The sequence below is a fragment of the Oncorhynchus tshawytscha genome, linkage group LG01 (genome assembly GCF_018296145.1).
Source record: "Oncorhynchus tshawytscha isolate Ot180627B linkage group LG01, Otsh_v2.0, whole genome shotgun sequence".
NCBI classification, from domain to species: Eukaryota; Metazoa; Chordata; class Actinopteri; order Salmoniformes; family Salmonidae; genus Oncorhynchus; species Oncorhynchus tshawytscha.
In genome coordinates, this window is record NC_056429.1 from 39709557 (window position 1) to 39727536 (window position 17980).

At 43.7% G+C, this 17980-nt stretch overlaps 1 protein-coding gene across 5 annotated transcripts in view; it reads right to left on the reverse strand.

Annotated features, from left to right (window-relative positions):
* Nucleotides 1–1848: 1848 nt before the first annotated feature.
* The window catches only part of LOC112250617 (leptin receptor-like), a 64318-nt gene continuing 48186 nt past the window's right edge, over nt 1849–17980 (reverse strand). For 4 of the 5 annotated variants that reach the window (XM_042321277.1, XM_024420936.1, XM_024420918.1 and 1 more), the window contains 10 exons: nt 16221–16450; nt 11923–12074; nt 10141–10294; nt 9518–9600; nt 9031–9244; nt 7930–8136; nt 5047–5130; nt 4385–4487; nt 3825–3900; nt 1849–3149 (listed from right to left, as the gene is read on the reverse strand). In XM_042321277.1, the coding sequence (XP_042177211.1) occupies nt 2310–3149; nt 3825–3900; nt 4385–4487; nt 5047–5130; nt 7930–8136; nt 9031–9244; nt 9518–9600; nt 10141–10294; nt 11923–12074; nt 16221–16450 (2143 nt within the window). In that variant the 3' untranslated portion in view covers nt 1849–2309. The remainder of the gene's footprint in view (nt 3150–3824; nt 3901–4384; nt 4488–5046; nt 5131–7929; nt 8137–9030; nt 9245–9517; nt 9601–10140; nt 10295–11922; nt 12075–16220; nt 16451–17980) is intronic. The other variant, XM_024420944.2, reaches the window with a different exon arrangement.

The window sequence follows — 17980 nt, forward strand, 5'->3', positions numbered from 1 at the left end:
ATACCAACACATCTTGACCACCAAAGTCCATTTGATGTCACAAAGCTGCCCAGTACTTTAACAAGATCCTCTCCTGTTGTCCTGGTTTACAGAAGAGGATGTCTTCCTTAATTGACCCCCCATAAAGGGCCCGCCAAGTCTGTTGACTCATCCAGCTGTAAGGCATATAATTCACTGTTTTGTATGCGAAGCAGTAATTATTTAAAAACATCTCCTGCCATGTCACTGATGCGTCGTAAAACAGTGTTGTCTGTTTTACAATGAAGACATTGTCTGTATTTTTGGGGGGGGCCTTTTCCCCCAGCCATATCCGTAGCAGCAGGAGGAATTAAGTCCACCACAATGGTATAGGGCTTGCCTGTCCTAGCCACTCGGTAGCGCACCATATAAGACACTTCTAGACCCTTATTATTAATGGTACCTGTTGCTTTTATACACGTCTTACTACTCGAAAGTCGTCTTTATTCTCTCCAAAAACTCCTGTGGCTTATTTTTCAAATTGTCATGTTTAGTTTCTAAATGTCTGCATGTGAATCACATTTTAATTTGGCGTACCCCCGACGGCATTGCGCGTACCTTGGGAATACCTGATCCAAGGCAAGTGTTATTGGGATAGTAATCTGAATTGTTTCCATCTTCCCTCAAACAGAGCCCCAGCTAGTAGAACCCAATAACTATATGGCGACTTCCCTGGTTATAAAAAGGTGGTGAGGGAATGATAGAAATAATAAAGTGCGAAGGTGTCAGAGAATTAGTCACAACCCTCTGGGCCTGGCAGACTCCGGAAAAGGGAGCACAATATGCATCCCAAATGGCACCCTACTCCCTACATATTGCACTACAAAACTAGTGCGCGGTGTAGGAAATAATGTGACATTTAGGGATGATGCCCCCCCCCCCGATCCAATCCAATCGGTTTCATCTTAGCAAACTCAATCAGGAATGCTGCCCGGGTTATTGTATTACAGGAGCCAGGGCCTTCACTTCCACTTGAACTCTGGCTTTCTAAACACAAGAGTGACAGCCCAGCCACCTCACCCACGTCTGCCGCTCACTGTAATGTCATTCCCGCAGGTTCGAGGCACAGCCGGGGTCTGTGAGTAGCCTACAGGCTGCAACAATCACAGGGTGTTATTATATCATTCCACAGGTGACTAAGTCAATATACAACCAAATATAATGGTTCAGGATGGCAGCTCCTGGATCTCCTAGGACTGTCTGTCTGCAAACCCTAACCTGTTTTTTTACCTCCTCTGCTCTCTGAGTGACCGGTAGCCTTGGTAACGGTGGAAGAGAAAATGCTTTTGTATTTTATATTTCTCAGCGTGGACAACCTTCAACTTGTTCACCCGTTCTCAATAAGTCGACAGTCGCGGCCATACATATTTACTTTTTGACCACGGAAAATAGACGAGGGACCGCGACACACATTAAATATCATTCTGCCTTCTACAGCAAGGGTTGACCTTCATTTTATTCAAAATGTACATTCTTCCATCAAATGTATACCTAGCAATAGCTTTTTCAATAGCAAATGGCACGCGATGAAAATAGATGGCACATTTTTTTTTTACATTTCGTAACACAGTTTCAAATACAGTGCAAACGAGGAAGAAAAGCGACATTCATTTTTTGAGGGCTCAGTCAGCGCAAGTGCCGATCTGAATGGCAATTCTCCACAACAGTTACGGTAAATGTTCCAAAAGCATCCAAATTCACCAGCATCATGATCATCATCATTTGTGTGCCACCAGTCAAACTATTCAGTGCTGCTTTGAGACAAGATCCTATCACGTGCTTGTGTTGCGCTCAGAGCAGCCATTCCCTTTCTCTCTTTTTTTAATGACGTTCCCTTCATCACAGCATAATAGTTCCTGAAAGTGTGCAGCACTGGATAAAAAGGAGTCTCCTCTCCTCAGCTCTGATACATGATAGAGCTGGCCTTCTGTGGACTGAAGGTGCAGGGTAGCAGTGTGCCACTGTAGACAGGGAGGGAGCATGCTTATGAAATGGCACCCTATTCCTTATGATGTGGGCAGAGGCTTAGCACCTAGTAAGCCTAGCCCCCTCGGACACCTTGTCCCTGTCTTCTAAATTTCTGATATAAGTGCACTACTTTTGCCCAGGGCCCATAGGGATCTAAGTGCACTATACGATATAGGGAATAGGGTGTCATCTAAGACACAGCCAAGGTTCAGTGGCTGAACACCGGCCACGGAATATTGTCTATGTCTCTCCTGAGTGCTGTCCCTCCGGAGGGACTAAACAGCAGCATTAGAGTAAAACAACACATTAGGCAGTACCAGGTCTTACAGCTTGGGGGTGCTGCCCTGTGCTTTGAGTGTCCTGGAGGGAGCAGTTCTGAACTGGGGAAGGTAGAGGGGGACAGAAATCATCCCTATCCCTACCATCGCCGCCTTGTCACTGGACTCACTAAACATAGAGTCCCGACACCCAAGTAGAGGGTTGGACTCAATGGATGAGACCTCTCTCCGCAGAACCACCGCCTCTTTGAGCAGCATAGCCTCTGTGTTTTCCTCCCTCTTCTCCTCCTCCTCTTCCTCACTCTCCTCCTGGTAGCCCATTCCCAGGTAATACAGGTCCTTCTCCTCTATCCCCCCATCCCTCTCTCCTCCCAGGGCCTCATCCTCCTGTTCCGACGTCTCAGAAAACTCCTCCACATAATTGTAAGAGCATGAACACTGTGGGTCCAGGTCCGACTCTCCGGCTCGGGAATGGGAATTCTCCAGCTCCCACAGGCCTCCGGGGAAGGAGCCGGAAATGTCAGAGTTGTTGGCGGAGAAGTTGCCCTCGTCGCTGGAGCGGCTGAGACTGCCGTTCTGCTTGTAGCGCCGGCAGGGGTCGTCTGAGAGCAGGACCATAGCATAGGTCACTGTCGACTGGGATGAGCTCTCCACACTCCTGGGGAGATCTGGGTGCTGGGGGGTCTCCTCCTCCTCTGGGACCTCAGGCACCTCTAAGTCCAAGAGGGATGGAGTGGAGGCTGGGATCAGGATGCTGTCCTTGTCTGGGGCTGGGTGACAAGGCTTCTCTACGATGGTGGCCTGGGAGATAGTCTCTGAGATGAGGAGTGGTGGCCAGGCTGGCAGGCCCTCTGGTTGGCGGAACAACTGCTCCATTGTCTCAGCCTGGACAGGACCACAGAACAGTAGAGTTAGGAACACAGCAAGGTAAACTGGCCTGCCAACTGTAAGCTATAGAGTTCATGTAGTTTATAGTATAGTTGATCTAAATAGCAGCCCTACAAGTAGCCTAGTGGTTAGAGCGTGGGCCAGTAACCAAAAGGTTGCTGGATCGAATCCCCGAGTTAACAAGGCAAAGATCTGTTGTTCTGAGCAAGGCAGTTAACCCACTGTTCCCCAGGCCACGAAGAAGTGGATGTTGATTTTGGCAGCCCACAGAAACTCTCTGATTCAGAGGGGTTGGGTTAAATTCGGAAGACACATTTCAGTTGAATGCATTCAGTTATACAACTGAATAGGTATCCCCCTTTTCCTACAGGTGATCTTAATTGGATCACTCTGTTGCAAGAGAACTTTAAAGGCTTCTGAAGTTCGTCATTTCAGACTTGATTTTTCCTTGTGAAAAAATGTATCAACCCCTACAAAAATCTCCATTAATTATAATCCACATTTCCTGTTGCTGCAGTATTATTTTCCTGTTGTATCCAACAAGCTCAAATTAAGATCCTACATCTGTATATAGAGTGTGTTCTGGTAAATGTGGTGTGTTTTTCATGGTCTCTGCTATTTAGAGATAGTATGATTATATTCAAGAGTAAATGGGTTTGTTGTCCATCTCACCTTCCTGAAGTCCACCCCCTGGGCCCAGGAACAGTTGCTTGGGTTGGGAACATCCTTCCACATGAACTTCTTCATGCTGGGATTCAGACAGAATAGGAGTTAACAACAAGGCAGGGAGCCTCTCAGTCTCCAATCCAAAACCTCTCTCTCTCTCTTTCATCTACCTATCTCTCCCTTTCCCCTTTCTCTCTCTGCCCCCTCTCACACCCCCTTTCTCCATGTCTCCCTCTTCGTCAGAACACATTCAGCCAATCACGACAGTAATTGAACCCTCAGGACATTCTTTCTATTGTTGAAATGTCATGTAGACTCTAATTACATTCCTGATCAGTGTGTCTGACACATTCCTCAGATCAATAATCACCACCTAGAATGACCACTTTAGTCTTCACCACTTACCCAGAGGCCAAAACCATAGGTCCTCTCTTTCTTAGTGACAGACCCACTACACATAGTATCTGTTATGTACTTATTGAGTAATGTCCTTATGTAACAGAATACACCACTGCTATTGAGCAGTAAACAAAGTGTTTGATCAATTATATGAGATATAATCTTACTGGTTTTGGGATATGACCAGGGTGACGAAGAGGACAATGGCAAGGAAAGCGATGATCATCATCAGCATGTAGGCAGCAGGCCCAGCGTTGGGCCCCCTAAAGGCTGGAGGACACGACAACACCATGGTAAGGCTATCAATCAATCCATATTGGATCACATTTAGAGGACTGTCAATAAATATATATCCCTAAGGGATACGCTGCAATGTACATATAATGTCTTATGTCCTACTGCCCAATATACATAGACTTGAAATCACTGGCCACTTTAATAATGGAACACTGGTCAATTTTAAAAAATGTTTTAACTAGGCAAGTCAGTTAAGAACAAATTCTTATTTACAATGACAGCCTACCTGGGAACAGTGGGTTAACTGCCTAGTTCAGGGGCAGAACGACAGATTTTTACCTTGTCAGTTCAGGGATTTGATCCAGCAACCTTTCGTTTACTGGCCCCACGCGCTAACCACTAGGCAGATATTACTTGTTAGATATTACTGCACTGTTGGAGCTAGAAAAACAAGCATTTTGCTACGCCCACAATAACATCTGCTAAACACGTGTACGTTACAAATAAAATACAATTTGTAGCCTACAGAAATATTGGTGCAAGGGTGGATTGTGTTGGTTGTATTCATCCCTGGAGGTAGAGTAGAGCTTACCTTTAGTATACACTGGCTCTCCTTCTCCATCTGTAAACACTGGATACAAGATGAACACATACTCCTCAGAGCCATAGAAATCACCTGGAAAATAAAGGCAGAGAACCGAGATGCTCAGATTAGTCAGACTGAAGCATGAATATGTACTGTCACTAGAGGGCGCCAGATATTCACAGCCAACAATCTCTCAAACTGGAACTCAAAGTGGACTGAAATATTCACCTCAATTTGACAATATCAATTGTCCTGCAGTGGTTGTGTGGGTTTATTTAGGCCATTCTAGATCCATTTAGAATGAAAATGTTAAATGGAACTGAGTGTTCTCTCAGAGAGAGAATACAATGGCGCCGGAGGGGATGGCTGCCGTTTTCCGGCTCCTAACCAACTGTGCTATTTTGTTCATTTTTTCACATTGTTTATAACTAATTTTGTACATAATGTTGCTTCTACCGTCTATTATGACCGAAAAGAGATTCTGGACATCAGAACAGAGATTACTCACCTCGAACTGGACAATTATTATTTTTTCTTTAATGAGTCCAACGCAAAGGATATACTGCTTTGTCAAGACAAGGCCAAAATCCCCGTCACCAACGTGAAGAAAAGGGGGAGGAGGATTGGGTACCTTGTAAGAATTCGCTAACAAGTAGGTAAACCACCACTTCCCTTCATATTATTGGCCAACGTGCAAACATTGGAAAACAAACTGGACGATCTACGATTAAGACTATCCTACCAACGGCACATTAAAAACTGTAATATCTTATGTTTTACCGAGACGTGGCTGAACGACGACACCAGCATCGGCAGGACAGAGCAGCTACGTCTCGTAAGACGAGGGGCGTGGGTGTGAGTCTATTTGTCATTAACTGCTGATTTGCGATGTCTAATATTAAAGAAGTCTCGAGGTATTGCTTGCCGGACGTAGATTACCTCATGATAAGCTGTAGACCACACTATCTATATTATTCGTAGCCTTATATTTACCACCACAAACCGATGCAGGCATCGCACTCAACAAGCTGTATAAGGCCATAAGTAAACCAGAAAATGCTCATCCAGAAGCGGCGCTCCTTGTGGCCGGGGACTTTAATGCAGGCAAACTTAAATCTGTTTTACCTTATTTCCACCAGCATGTCACATGTGCAACCAAAGGGGAAAAAAACTCTCGACCACCTTTACTCCACACACTGAGACGCATACAAAGCTCTCCCTCACCCTCCATTTGACAAATCTGACCGTAAATATATCCCCCTGATTCCTGCTTACAAGAAAAAACTAAAGCAGGAAGTATCAGTGACTCACTCAATACGGAAGTGGTCAGATGACACAAATGATACGCTACAGGACTGTTTTGATAGCACAGACTGGAATATGTTCTGGGATTCGTCCAATGGCATTGAGGAGTGTATACAATGGGGCAAAAAAAGTATTTAGTCAGCCACCAATTGTGCAAGTTCTCCCACTTAAAAAGATGAGAGGCCTGTAATTTTCATCATAGGTACACTTCAACTATGACAGACAAAATGAGAAAAAAATCCAGAAAATCACATTGTAGGATTTTTAATGAATTTATTTGCAAATTATGTTTTTTTTCTCATTTTGTCTGTCATAGTTAAAGTGTGCATCAATGACGTCATCCCCACAATGACCGTACGTACATTTCCCAAACAGAAACCATGGATTACAGGCAACATCCTCACCGAGCTAAAGGCCAGAGTTTCCGTTTTCAAGGAGCGGGACACTAAACATCAAACAGGCAAAGAGTCAATACAGGACTAAGATATAGCACCTACTTATTTAACCAGGCAAGTCAGTTAAGAACAAATTCTTATTTTGCAATGAAGGCCTACCCCAGCCAAACCCTCCCCTAACGACACTGGGCCAATTATGCACCACCCTATGGGACCTGGGATCAAACCAGGGTCTGTAGTGATGCCTCTAACACTGAGATGCAGTGGCTTAGACTGCTGCGCCACACAGGAGCCTCAGCTCTACACTGGCTCTGACGCTCGTCGGATGTGGCATGGCTTGAAAAATATTACGGACTACAAAGGGAAGCTAAACCGCGAGATGCCCAGTGACGTGAGCCTACCAGATTAAATAAATGCCTTTTATGCTTGCTTCAAGGCAAGCAACACTGAATCATGCAACAACACACCTGCCATGCTGATCCTTAACACTGGGGCCCCTCAGGGGTGCGTGCTTAGGCCCCTCCTGTACTCCCTGTTCACCCATGACTGTGTGGCCAAGCACGACTCCAACACCATCATTAAGTTTTCTGACGACAGTGCAGTGGTAGGCCTAATCACCGACAACAATGAGACAGCCTATAGGGAGGTGTTCCGAGACCTGACAGTGTGGTGCCAAGACAACAACCTCTCCCTCAATGTGAGCAAGACAAAGGAGCTGATCGTGCACTATAGGAAAAGGAGGGCCAAACAGGCGCCCATTAATATCGACTGGGTACATCACTGGGTGCAAGCTTCCTGACATCAAGGACCTATATGCTAGGCGGTGTCAGCGGAAGGCCCTAAAAATGTTCAAAAACTCCAGTCACGCAAGTTGGGCGAGAGACTATACTCTCTGCTACCGCATTGCAATCGGTACCGGAGCCAAGTCTAGGTCCAAAAGGCTCCTTTACAGTTTCTACCCCTAAGTCATAAGATTGCTGAACAATGGCCACCTGGACTATTTACATTTACCTGCCCCCCCCCCCCTTTCTGTTTATACGTTTTTATATTGTTGTTTACTGCCTATGCATAGTTACTTTACAAATTACCTCGACTAACCTGTACCCCCACACATCGACTCGGTACTGGTTCCCCCTGTATATAGCCTCATTATTGTTATGGAATGAGAAAGAGCGACATGAGAACGTACCATGTAGGTAGAAGACTTGGTCAGTAGGGGGGACCCTGGTCCACCTCTCCCTGCCCACTGTGGTCTGACCCTGTCTGTTCTGGTGGTTCTGACCCGACCACTCTATGACCAGAGAACATGGTACACTACTGTTGGGCTGCAGAGACCACGACAGGACCACACAACTACTGTTCACACGGGACACACAGAACGAACGCACACACTGGCCTGGAGAGAGGGAGGAAGAGGGAAGGGAGAGAGGCAAAAGGAGGGAGAGTGATAGAGGGAAAAAGAAAGATAATAACATGTTTATATTTTCTGTCCGTGTCTAACATTTTCTGTTACTCTTCTTTTACTACTGTGTGTTTTCTGCTACTTCTGACATGCGAGGGAATTAGCACAATGACGAGTGTTCCCCTCATGTCCTTGACTATAAAATAAACTGATCAGCAGCTTTTTATTTTGGGCCCATTCATAGTCAGTTTTTTTTTCTTCAATAGGAAACCTAATAGGACCAGCACTACTTGTATCACAGTTAATGGTTTCCTCTCAACTAATTAGCTATTAATGAAAATATGAATAACAGGAGAACACATACACAAAAAAAACACAAACATCCCGGTGTGTCACAGAGACCTGTGCTGAGAAGAGCTCCATTTTACAATCAATTCCATAACAGCTATTAGACCTCGGAAGACGACATCCCAAGCCAGAGATAATGGCTTTTAGTCCACTCTCAGGCTTTTAACTGACATTAACATGCCTGGCTATGTCTCCCTGATGATTGTAATGGCAGCACACCTAGCATTTCAACTGACGTCCATGACATGAACCAAAAACACCAACTAATAAAAATAAACGTGAAAACAAACAAACAGTTCTTAAAGATTTTCAAAGAAAATGGTATTTTCAGATACAGTGGGGAGAACAAGTATTTGATACACTGCCGATTTTGCAGGTTTTCCTACTTACAAAGCATGTAGAGGTGTATTAATTAAAGTGTATCAAATACTTGTTCTCCCCACTGTCTATGTTTCCAACTACTAACTCTTAATTGACTGACTAGTAATCTGTGTATTGGGTATAACAATTCTTCAGCCCTATACAAATACATTCCCTTACGTTTTGGGTGTCTCTCCAGGGTCATGTTGATGTTCCTAGTGGAGTATCCCTGGCTGTTCTGAGCCTTGACCGTCACAGAGTGGACCTCCTCTCGCCACTCAAAGCGGTAGGAGGACACCAGGCCTATCCGCTCCTCAGTCACAATGCCCCCAGAGGCCTGGTGCTGTACTACAAGGCCCTCCACACAGTAGGTTGGCTCCACTATGGGGAAATGCTATGGGGAAGAGTTTAGAGACTATCAAAGACTCTAATGAGGAATCATTATCCAATGTGCTACTTCCTTATACTATTTGATCAGACAAAACAAGACAAGTGTTGGGGAAGCCAACTGAATAGGTTTTTCGGATTAAACTAAGGACAATAATGTAGTAGAAAGGAGAGGAGGCAACTTCACACACCTGTTCAATTAATGTAACTATTTGATGTTGACGTTTAAACCACATATTGTGCAATCTTTAATGTATTCTCTGTAGGCTATGGACTGTACCTTGAAGAGAAGAGTGACGTTAGTCTGGTTCCTTGCTGGATCCTCCTGAAACACTCGCCAGAAATCAGGACCCTGGTCAGGAGCTGAGAGAACAGAACATAGATATTACAGCTCTGTGTATGTGCATGCTAGCATGCACGCCTGTGTGTGTGTTTATGTACCTATGTCCTGAGGCTTTCCTTTTCTATCAGATCTAAACATCAGAGAAGCTCATATTAAAGTGCTGGCTGTAGCACTCAATAACAGCGATTAGACAGACACCACGCAAGGTCACTGTTAGATCAGGGTCAGAAAGAGCTTATACCACACAACAAACCATGGATAATGACGGGTTTGAAATGACCCATCCATTGTGGTTGTGAGAGATAATGTGCTCTACATACACAGTAGGTCAGACTTGATAGTTGTGGTGTGCTGGTGCAATTATAAGAGAACTTTCAAGACAGCAGCTTAATTCCCCTCAAAAGTGTATTGCTGATGAGTTTTGTCAAAGCAGCGTTGTCAAAACTGTTATGTACAATACATGTGTTATCTTGCTGAATAGATTTTTTTTCTTCAATGAGACTAAATTTTATAAATGCAGTTTCAATTACATAGATGAGACGGAGACATACTGTACACACCTCTGCTGTTGTGAGGGGTGGTGTATAGAGTGTGGCTCCAGTCACTCCAGGTCCCAGACCTGTTGATATGCATACAGCGGACCTGCACGTTGTACACCCTACATACATCTGGTTCAGGGACCTCAGCCCACGACTCTGCCTGAGAAGCCAGGACCTGCAGTACACATCCCAATTAAAAAGCACATGTTAAATCACATATCCCATGATAATGTGAAACATTTTCCCCTCAGGGACGTTAAAGTCTATTCTATCCTATCCAAAAATATATTTTACAGTGATTGAACTTCGATATCCGGCATAAACAGCTACATATTTATCCATCAACTCAAAAGCAAAATAATTTTAGGGAAATAGAGGTCTTAATAGATATGAATGTTATGTGACCCGTGCAAGCGAAGGAGCATTTTAAAATGGCAGGAATATTTCCAAAATACTTGTGCTCAGCAAAAAAGTGGGCACATTTTCTAAAGAAAAAATGTTTTAATCAGGTAGGCCTATTCCTTTTCATATCCTTTTAGGCAATGATGCCACCCCCAGATTAGAGACAGACTAATTTATGCCAACCATCTGAGGCTCAAGTTGCATCCAGAATGGTACCCTATTCCCTACATGAGGGCATGAGGGTCCATACACTGCAAAACGTGAAATGTAAGCAAGCCTAAATATCTTATATTGAGTGATATTTCATATTTTTTTAAATGATCTTACCAAGCTAAATTATCTAATGTCACTGGCAGATAATTTATTTTAACCTAAAAAAATGCATAATGCAAAAATGTTTATTTGTCAAGATATTTTACCTTAAAAAGGTCCAATGCAATTTAGCTCAATATCAAATAAATGTGTTTTTATTTCAATATCAAATCATTTCTGGGTAACAATGAAGTACCTTACTGTGATTTGTTTTCAATTAAACCACTTAGCTAGGTATGAGAGAGGTCTGAGTAGGTGGGACAACTGAAAACGAGCTGTTATTGTCACACCCTGACCTTAGTTATCTTTGTTTTCTTTATCATTTGGTTTGGTCAGGGTGTGACAAGGGCGGTGTGTTTGTTTTTTTGTATTGTCTAGGGTTTTTTGTATGTCTAGGTTTTTTTGTATGTCGAGGGGTTTTTGTATGTCTAGGGGTTTTTCTAGTCTAGTGGTTTATATGTCTATGGTTGCCTGGATTGGTTCTCAATCAGAGGCAGCTGTTTATCGTTGTCTCTAATTGGGAACCATATTTAGGTAGCCATATTCCTTGGTTTACCTGTGGGTTATTCTCTGTATAGTTGTCTGTTTCAGCACTTGTTTAAATAGGGGCACTTTTGTTTGTTTAGTGTTTCTCCGTTAATAAAAGGATGTATTCAAATCATGCTGCGCCTTGGTCTCCTCGTTACGACGAACGTGACAGTTATTGGCATATATTTAGACTTGCTTATATTTCACTTTTTGCAGTGTAGGGCTCTGGTAAAAAAAAGTATGTGAAGGGAATAGGGTGCCATTTCAGACACAGCTTCAGTCTCTGTGTGGTTGCCCCTTATTTACCTGCCAGTCTGCCACCACATGTCAGAGTGTACCACTACCAGTTAGGGCAATAATGGCACTGTCAGATCAGAGATAGTTAACAAATAGACTCAATTAGTCCGACCAACTGACGCTCATGATGCCAGGCGATTGCACCCATTGCTCCCTCCCTGCCACTCTGGATAAGCTCAAGGCTGCATCTGAAATGGCACCCTCCCTATTCCCTACATAGTGCACTATTTTTTACCAGAGCCCTATGGCCAGAGTCTTACTTACCTGCCAGAATGGATGGGCCCTGCCAGTGGAGAGGGCATAGCGAACCTGGTACTGCATATCGTAGAGGGGCAGTTCTGGGGGCACCCACGCCAGCCTCAGGACCCCACTTGGCATGCTCTCTGCCTCAAGGCCCGAGGGAGGGTGGGGCTTCACTGGAGGGGGAGATGAGATGGAGAGGACAGTCATTATCTTGCATGGTCAAGCAGACTGACCACTATACATGTATTTTTTTAAAGGACTTATTATTATTATTGACACAATGCTGCTGTAGGTTCCTAAAAGCCACAACAGGTAAGAACATAAATGTAAGAAAGACCAGAACATCTAAAGATGGTGCCATACTGTATGGTTGCGTCTTGTGAACTCCGACCCAACTTTTCTATTTTGTGATTCTTTTGGCTTTTAAATCGTAACTTTTTGCACTAAATGTATCCGCTAGAATTTCTTAGGATCGACCAGAACTAAACTCAATTCCTGATTCAATTTCGACTTTGGCTTTTTGTGTACCAGGCACCGACCAAATATTCAGGCTACCCAAGACAAAACCCTGGCAAATAAGAGGCCGGAGAGAGGGCGTCCTGGTGAGACTAAGGATTAGGGAAAAGCGGCCACCACTTCCCTCCATTCTATTGGCCAACAGTCACTTGATAATAAGATGGATGAACTCCAATCACAGATTTGCTACCAACGGGACTCACATTACTGCAAAATTCTCAGTTTTTCTGAAACATGGCTTTCAGACAAGATAGCTCCATGGCTATCTAACTATATGGATTCTCCATTCACTGAGTGGACAGGACATTGGATTCAGGGAAATCCAGAGGGGAGGGGGTGTCTCTTCATCAACAACAAATGGTGTGCAGACTCTACCGCAGTTGAAGTCTCGACCTATTGTTCACCCATCATGGAATACCTGATGGTCAAACACCGACCCTTCTACCTCCCGAAAGAGTTTTAATCTGATATCATGACTGCTGTATATATCCCACCTCAGGACAACAACAAGCTGGCACTTGACAAACTGTACAAGGTAAGGGAAGACCCCCATAAAATGGACAAAAATGAATGCCAACTTATTGGCATTGGGTGAACTATATACACAATCGCAAATACCACTCAAATGGACAGCAGTTCATCAAAACCATACTGCAAGTGGAACATGACAAGTGTCAAACCCCAAAAATCCCAAAGATGGCGATTCCACCGTAGATTTTTATATGGCAAATGATCACTAAGTCAGGTCCCCAGGGTGAAATTTTGAAAATCCCCCCCCCAAAAAAATCTACATTTTAAAACCTAAAAAAGTGATTTTGGAATGTTTTCGATGACAAAAAATAATATTTGTCAATTATACATATGCAGTAACCGTATGGACATATATTTATCTTATTTTATTGAGTTTGTCCATAAGGCCTATATTTTGTCCATTTGCAATATATGATCATAGGAAGTCAGCTTCTGAATGCAAAAGTCAGTGAACCATGTCAAAATGGCATAACAAAATGTCAAAATGCCATACATAAGTATTGAAAGTTCCAAATCAGGATGTTATGTCCATTTGCCATACATGACCATAGGAAGTCGGCTTCTGAACCCAAAAGTCAGTGAACCATGTCAAAATGGCATAAGAAATGTCCAAATAGCATTTATACTGACCAAATTATATATACCACTATGTTAAGCTATAAGGTCTATTTGTCATGTTTGATCATAGGAAGTCATAGGAAGTAAGAATTTCTTGTTGATGTAGATTTCAGTCCGTCCATATAGTGATGGAAAATTCCCCATTAAATACATTGTAAATGGACAAATGTAAACAGTCCATTTGCAGTGTCTTATAATGGGTATTTACCATCACGAATTAGACATCGTCTAATATACTGCAGAAATGCCCAATTGACTGGCTCGTTGAACTCGGGATAGACGAGCAGTAATAATGTTTCTCCATCGCTCGTTGGTGCAGTGAGAGAGAAGTGGGACTCTCGTTTTTTAAAAGATTTTTGGAAAACGTCCTAAATGACCCCTATTGGATGGGCCCGGGTGCGGGGTGCTCCCTACCCAGCCATGGACCCCTTGCACCCCGCTAAAGGCATTAAAAAACATTTTAAAACATTTTTTGCTCCTGGATACCCGTTCAGATTACCAGGTGCACGGCTGTCCATTTGCAATGTCTTACAATGGGCATTCGGAGCCCGAGCAGCATCCTTAGTGCTGAAAATGCACATTTTCCAAATATTGCTATGGGGTCCCTGAAAGGGCTATCGGACATAAGCTTTAGGGTCCGTCTCTATGGGCTGAGGCGGTTTCAATGCACACAGTGTTGTGATTCTGGGACTTTTCAAAATGTCATCATTTTCACAATGTTCAAAATGAATGGAAGTCATTGCAAATGGACGAGGCTTTTCCTCGGCCTGAGAACCTTCTAGAGCCACCTAACTCACAGTGCGGCTTAAGCACTAGAACACTAGAACATGTATATGTGAACATGTATATAATGTTTCACAGGATTCGTCTGAACACGCCGCAACTGGATCTCTAACGTTAAAACAAAAAAAAACATTTCTTTAACCATCACCAAACAGACATTGAACAATTTCTCGTAAATTACGATAGTTAATGGCCGGTTCTTTTTTTCCTTACACCGTAGGTTTATGTACTTTGACGTGAAGCGGACAAATTAGTGGTGTATTACCATTTTTGACCTTTAATCCCAGAAAATGGGCCTTAACTCAAAAAGCCCTGTGGCCATGAAGGCCATCTTGTTTCTGGGCTAAAAGTCCATTTGGCCAAACCTGTGCTCACTGAGCTTCATCCTCAAAGTATTTTCCGTTTAGGAGAAACGGCCATGTCCGTTTTGGGGATGTTTTGTCCATTTGCAATAAGCAGCCAGTCGCCATCTGGTGGAATTTTCCAGTACAGTGGAAAAATGTCCCAAAATTTTACATTCTATAAAACAGAAATCAAATGTCCGAGAGACTTTATTTGATGATTTCCCGGAAGACCAGGCCCTGGGGATCGACCTGAGGCCGTAGGCCTATTTTATTAAACCCCACGGACGTCTAGTAAGGGACCGTACTTTAGCAATATGGAAATCCTCATATGGGAAATGCCACTCGCGTCCCTTACGTAGGCTATAAACAAGTACGAAACCATGCACTAAGACATGTGATGTCCAACTTCTATCAACACGTCTCCTTCGCCACTAGGGGCGATAAAGTCCTAGACCACTGTTACTCAATCCACAAGCATGCATACAAGATCCTCCCTCGTCCCCCCGTTCAGCAAATCAGATCATGACTCTATACTCCTGCTTCCCCACAGGCCCCAGAGGACTGGATGATCTTGCTCTCCAATGCGAGTAAGGCTTTTAATCTGGTCAACACTTGCAAGGCCTCAGGCCGGGCGGTATTCAAGCTTGGCACCATGGGATTGAACATCTCCTTCTGCAACTGGATCCTGACGGGCCGACCCAAGGTGGTGAGAGTAAGCAGCAACACGTCCGCCACACTGACCCTCAACACGGGGAGCCCCCCAGTGGTGTGTACTTTGCTCCGTCCTGTACTCCCTGTTTACCCACAACCGTATGGCCATGCACGACTCCAACTCCCTCATCAACTTTGCTGACAACACGACGGTGGTAGGCCTGATCACCAACTGTGATGAAAAAGCGTACAGGAGGAGGTCAGAGACCTGGCAGTGTGGTGCCAGGGCAACAACCTTTTAAAACCTCAATGTCAGCAAGACCAAGGATCTGACCGTGGACCACAGGAAACAGGGGGGTGCACACTCATCCACATCAATGGGGCCGCAGTGGAGAGGATCAAGTTCCTCTGTGTCCACATTACTGCTGACTTGATTGATTTTATTTGCAAGTTAAAAAAAACATACTCACAGCGCATACTTTTTAAAAACAACACATGGATATCACAAAAAAGTCAGACTTATTTCCATTGTGGTCTCTACTTAACATGGTACTCTCATAGCAGCACAATCATGAAGAAGGCACGGCAAGGCCTCCTCTTCCTCAGGAGCCTGAAACGATTTGGCATGGCCCCTCAGATCCTCAGGAACTTTTACAGCTGCACCATCGAGAGCAGGTTTCTTCAAACTTTATCATACTTCTTGTGTGTTATTTTATTATATTTTCTATTATTATCTATATTATTACCGTCACTGCATTGTTGGGAAAGAGCTCAAGGTAAAAATGTCACTGTACTGTTTTACACCTGTTGCATCCTGTGCACGTGGCGAATAAACTTGAAACTTGGAATTCCTATACTGCACATGTCCTAACTCACCGTGGTCCATAGGTGTGATGTAGACAGGATGTGACCTCGTGCCATTGTCTGTCTTGGCCTCCATCCATAGCTTGTAGCATGAAGTCACTCTGATTGGCTGCAGAGTGCAGCTCTTCACTTCTCTAGAGCTGCTGGATACACACACAGCCTGCCTGACCACACCCACTGCCCCGCCCACCTCCTCCTCTGCCTCCGCCTCCTCCATGACATCGCAGGATAGGTCGGCCACCCTGGAGAATATAAACACACACACGCACGCGCATGCACACGCACAAACACACACATGTTCATTTTACAATTCTTGTGGGGACCAAACAATTGATTCCCATTCAAAATCCTATTTTCCTAACTCCTAACCATAACCCTTACCTAACCTTAAGCTAACCTTAACCCGAAACAGGATAACATTTTTTGGGGAGTGTCGGCCTTCTCTCCCCCTCCAACTTCGCTCTGGTACCACTCAGCTCTGGGCATGCTCTGGACAGCATTCTTTCCCCCTTTCATCGTTGTTCTTTTAATTAGGCCTATTCTGTTTTATTTAGTTAGCCCACCCCACCACTAATGTGCAGAGATGTTGATATGAGTCGATCAAGAAATAGGTTACACAGCCTGTGTAATTGATGGCAAGAACACCAATTAGCCCATGCAGCAGCACCGGAGACGTTTTGATTTCTAAATAGGCTACCGTAAAAAAAAAGGAGTCTAAGTTTGTAACAGTGCTTAAGTTGACTAACAACTGTGAGCACAACAGAGCACCTTACAACTGAAGTATCTGATCATCAATAGATTAGAGAAAAGGCCATTTGTTTTGTAACACAGCGGCCGCATATCATCATGAAGGTCTTGTTAAATAGCCTACTTCAAAATCAAATGGTACAGAGTCACATTAAACCTAACCCTAATCCTAAACCTAACCCTAAACCTAAACCTAACCCCTAAACCCTAACCCTAAACCTAACCCCTAAACCTAATCCTAACCCCTAACCCTAATCCCTAACACTAATTCTAACCCTAATCCTAAACCTAACCCCTAACACTAATTCTAACCCTAATTCTAAAATAGCCTTTTTCCTTGTGGGGACCAGCAAAATGTCCCCAACTCTCCGAATGTTCCTTGTTTTACTATCTTTGTGAGGACTTCTGGTCCCCACAAGGGTAGTAACACACACACACACAAAGTATTTCAGGGTGAAAACGCCTTATGGGTATGTTTTCCCTATGATGCCATAGCTCTTTGTTATGCAACAAGTCTAAACTTCCGTTCACTGCCTTAGTTTTGAAATCGTGGCAATTTACCAATAATTACATACAGTCATTTGAGTTGCTTGAGGGGTCTAAATCCATTCTGTATTGTTCTACGATCTTGAACCAGTTCCTGTCCCGTATTTCTTAGGAATACAACACAGAGACACCAAGCAGAGACACCGAAAAGGTGTCAATATTGCACAGGAATCAAAAGTAATGTTGTGCTGTATTCCATGCTGGGCTTGTATTGCAAAGACTCTTTGATTGATTGGACTCATAAGATAACCAACGGTCACTGTAACAATACAGTACAAGTGTATGTGTAGGTTTTACTAGTGTATGTACAAGTATATGTGTAGGTTTTACTAGTGTATGTACAAATATATGTGTAGGTTTTACTGGTGTATGTACAAGTATATAAGTGTATGTGTCGGTTTTACTAGTGTATGTACAAGTATATGTGTAGGTTTTACTGGTGTATGTACATGTACACAAGTGTATGTGTAGGTTTTACT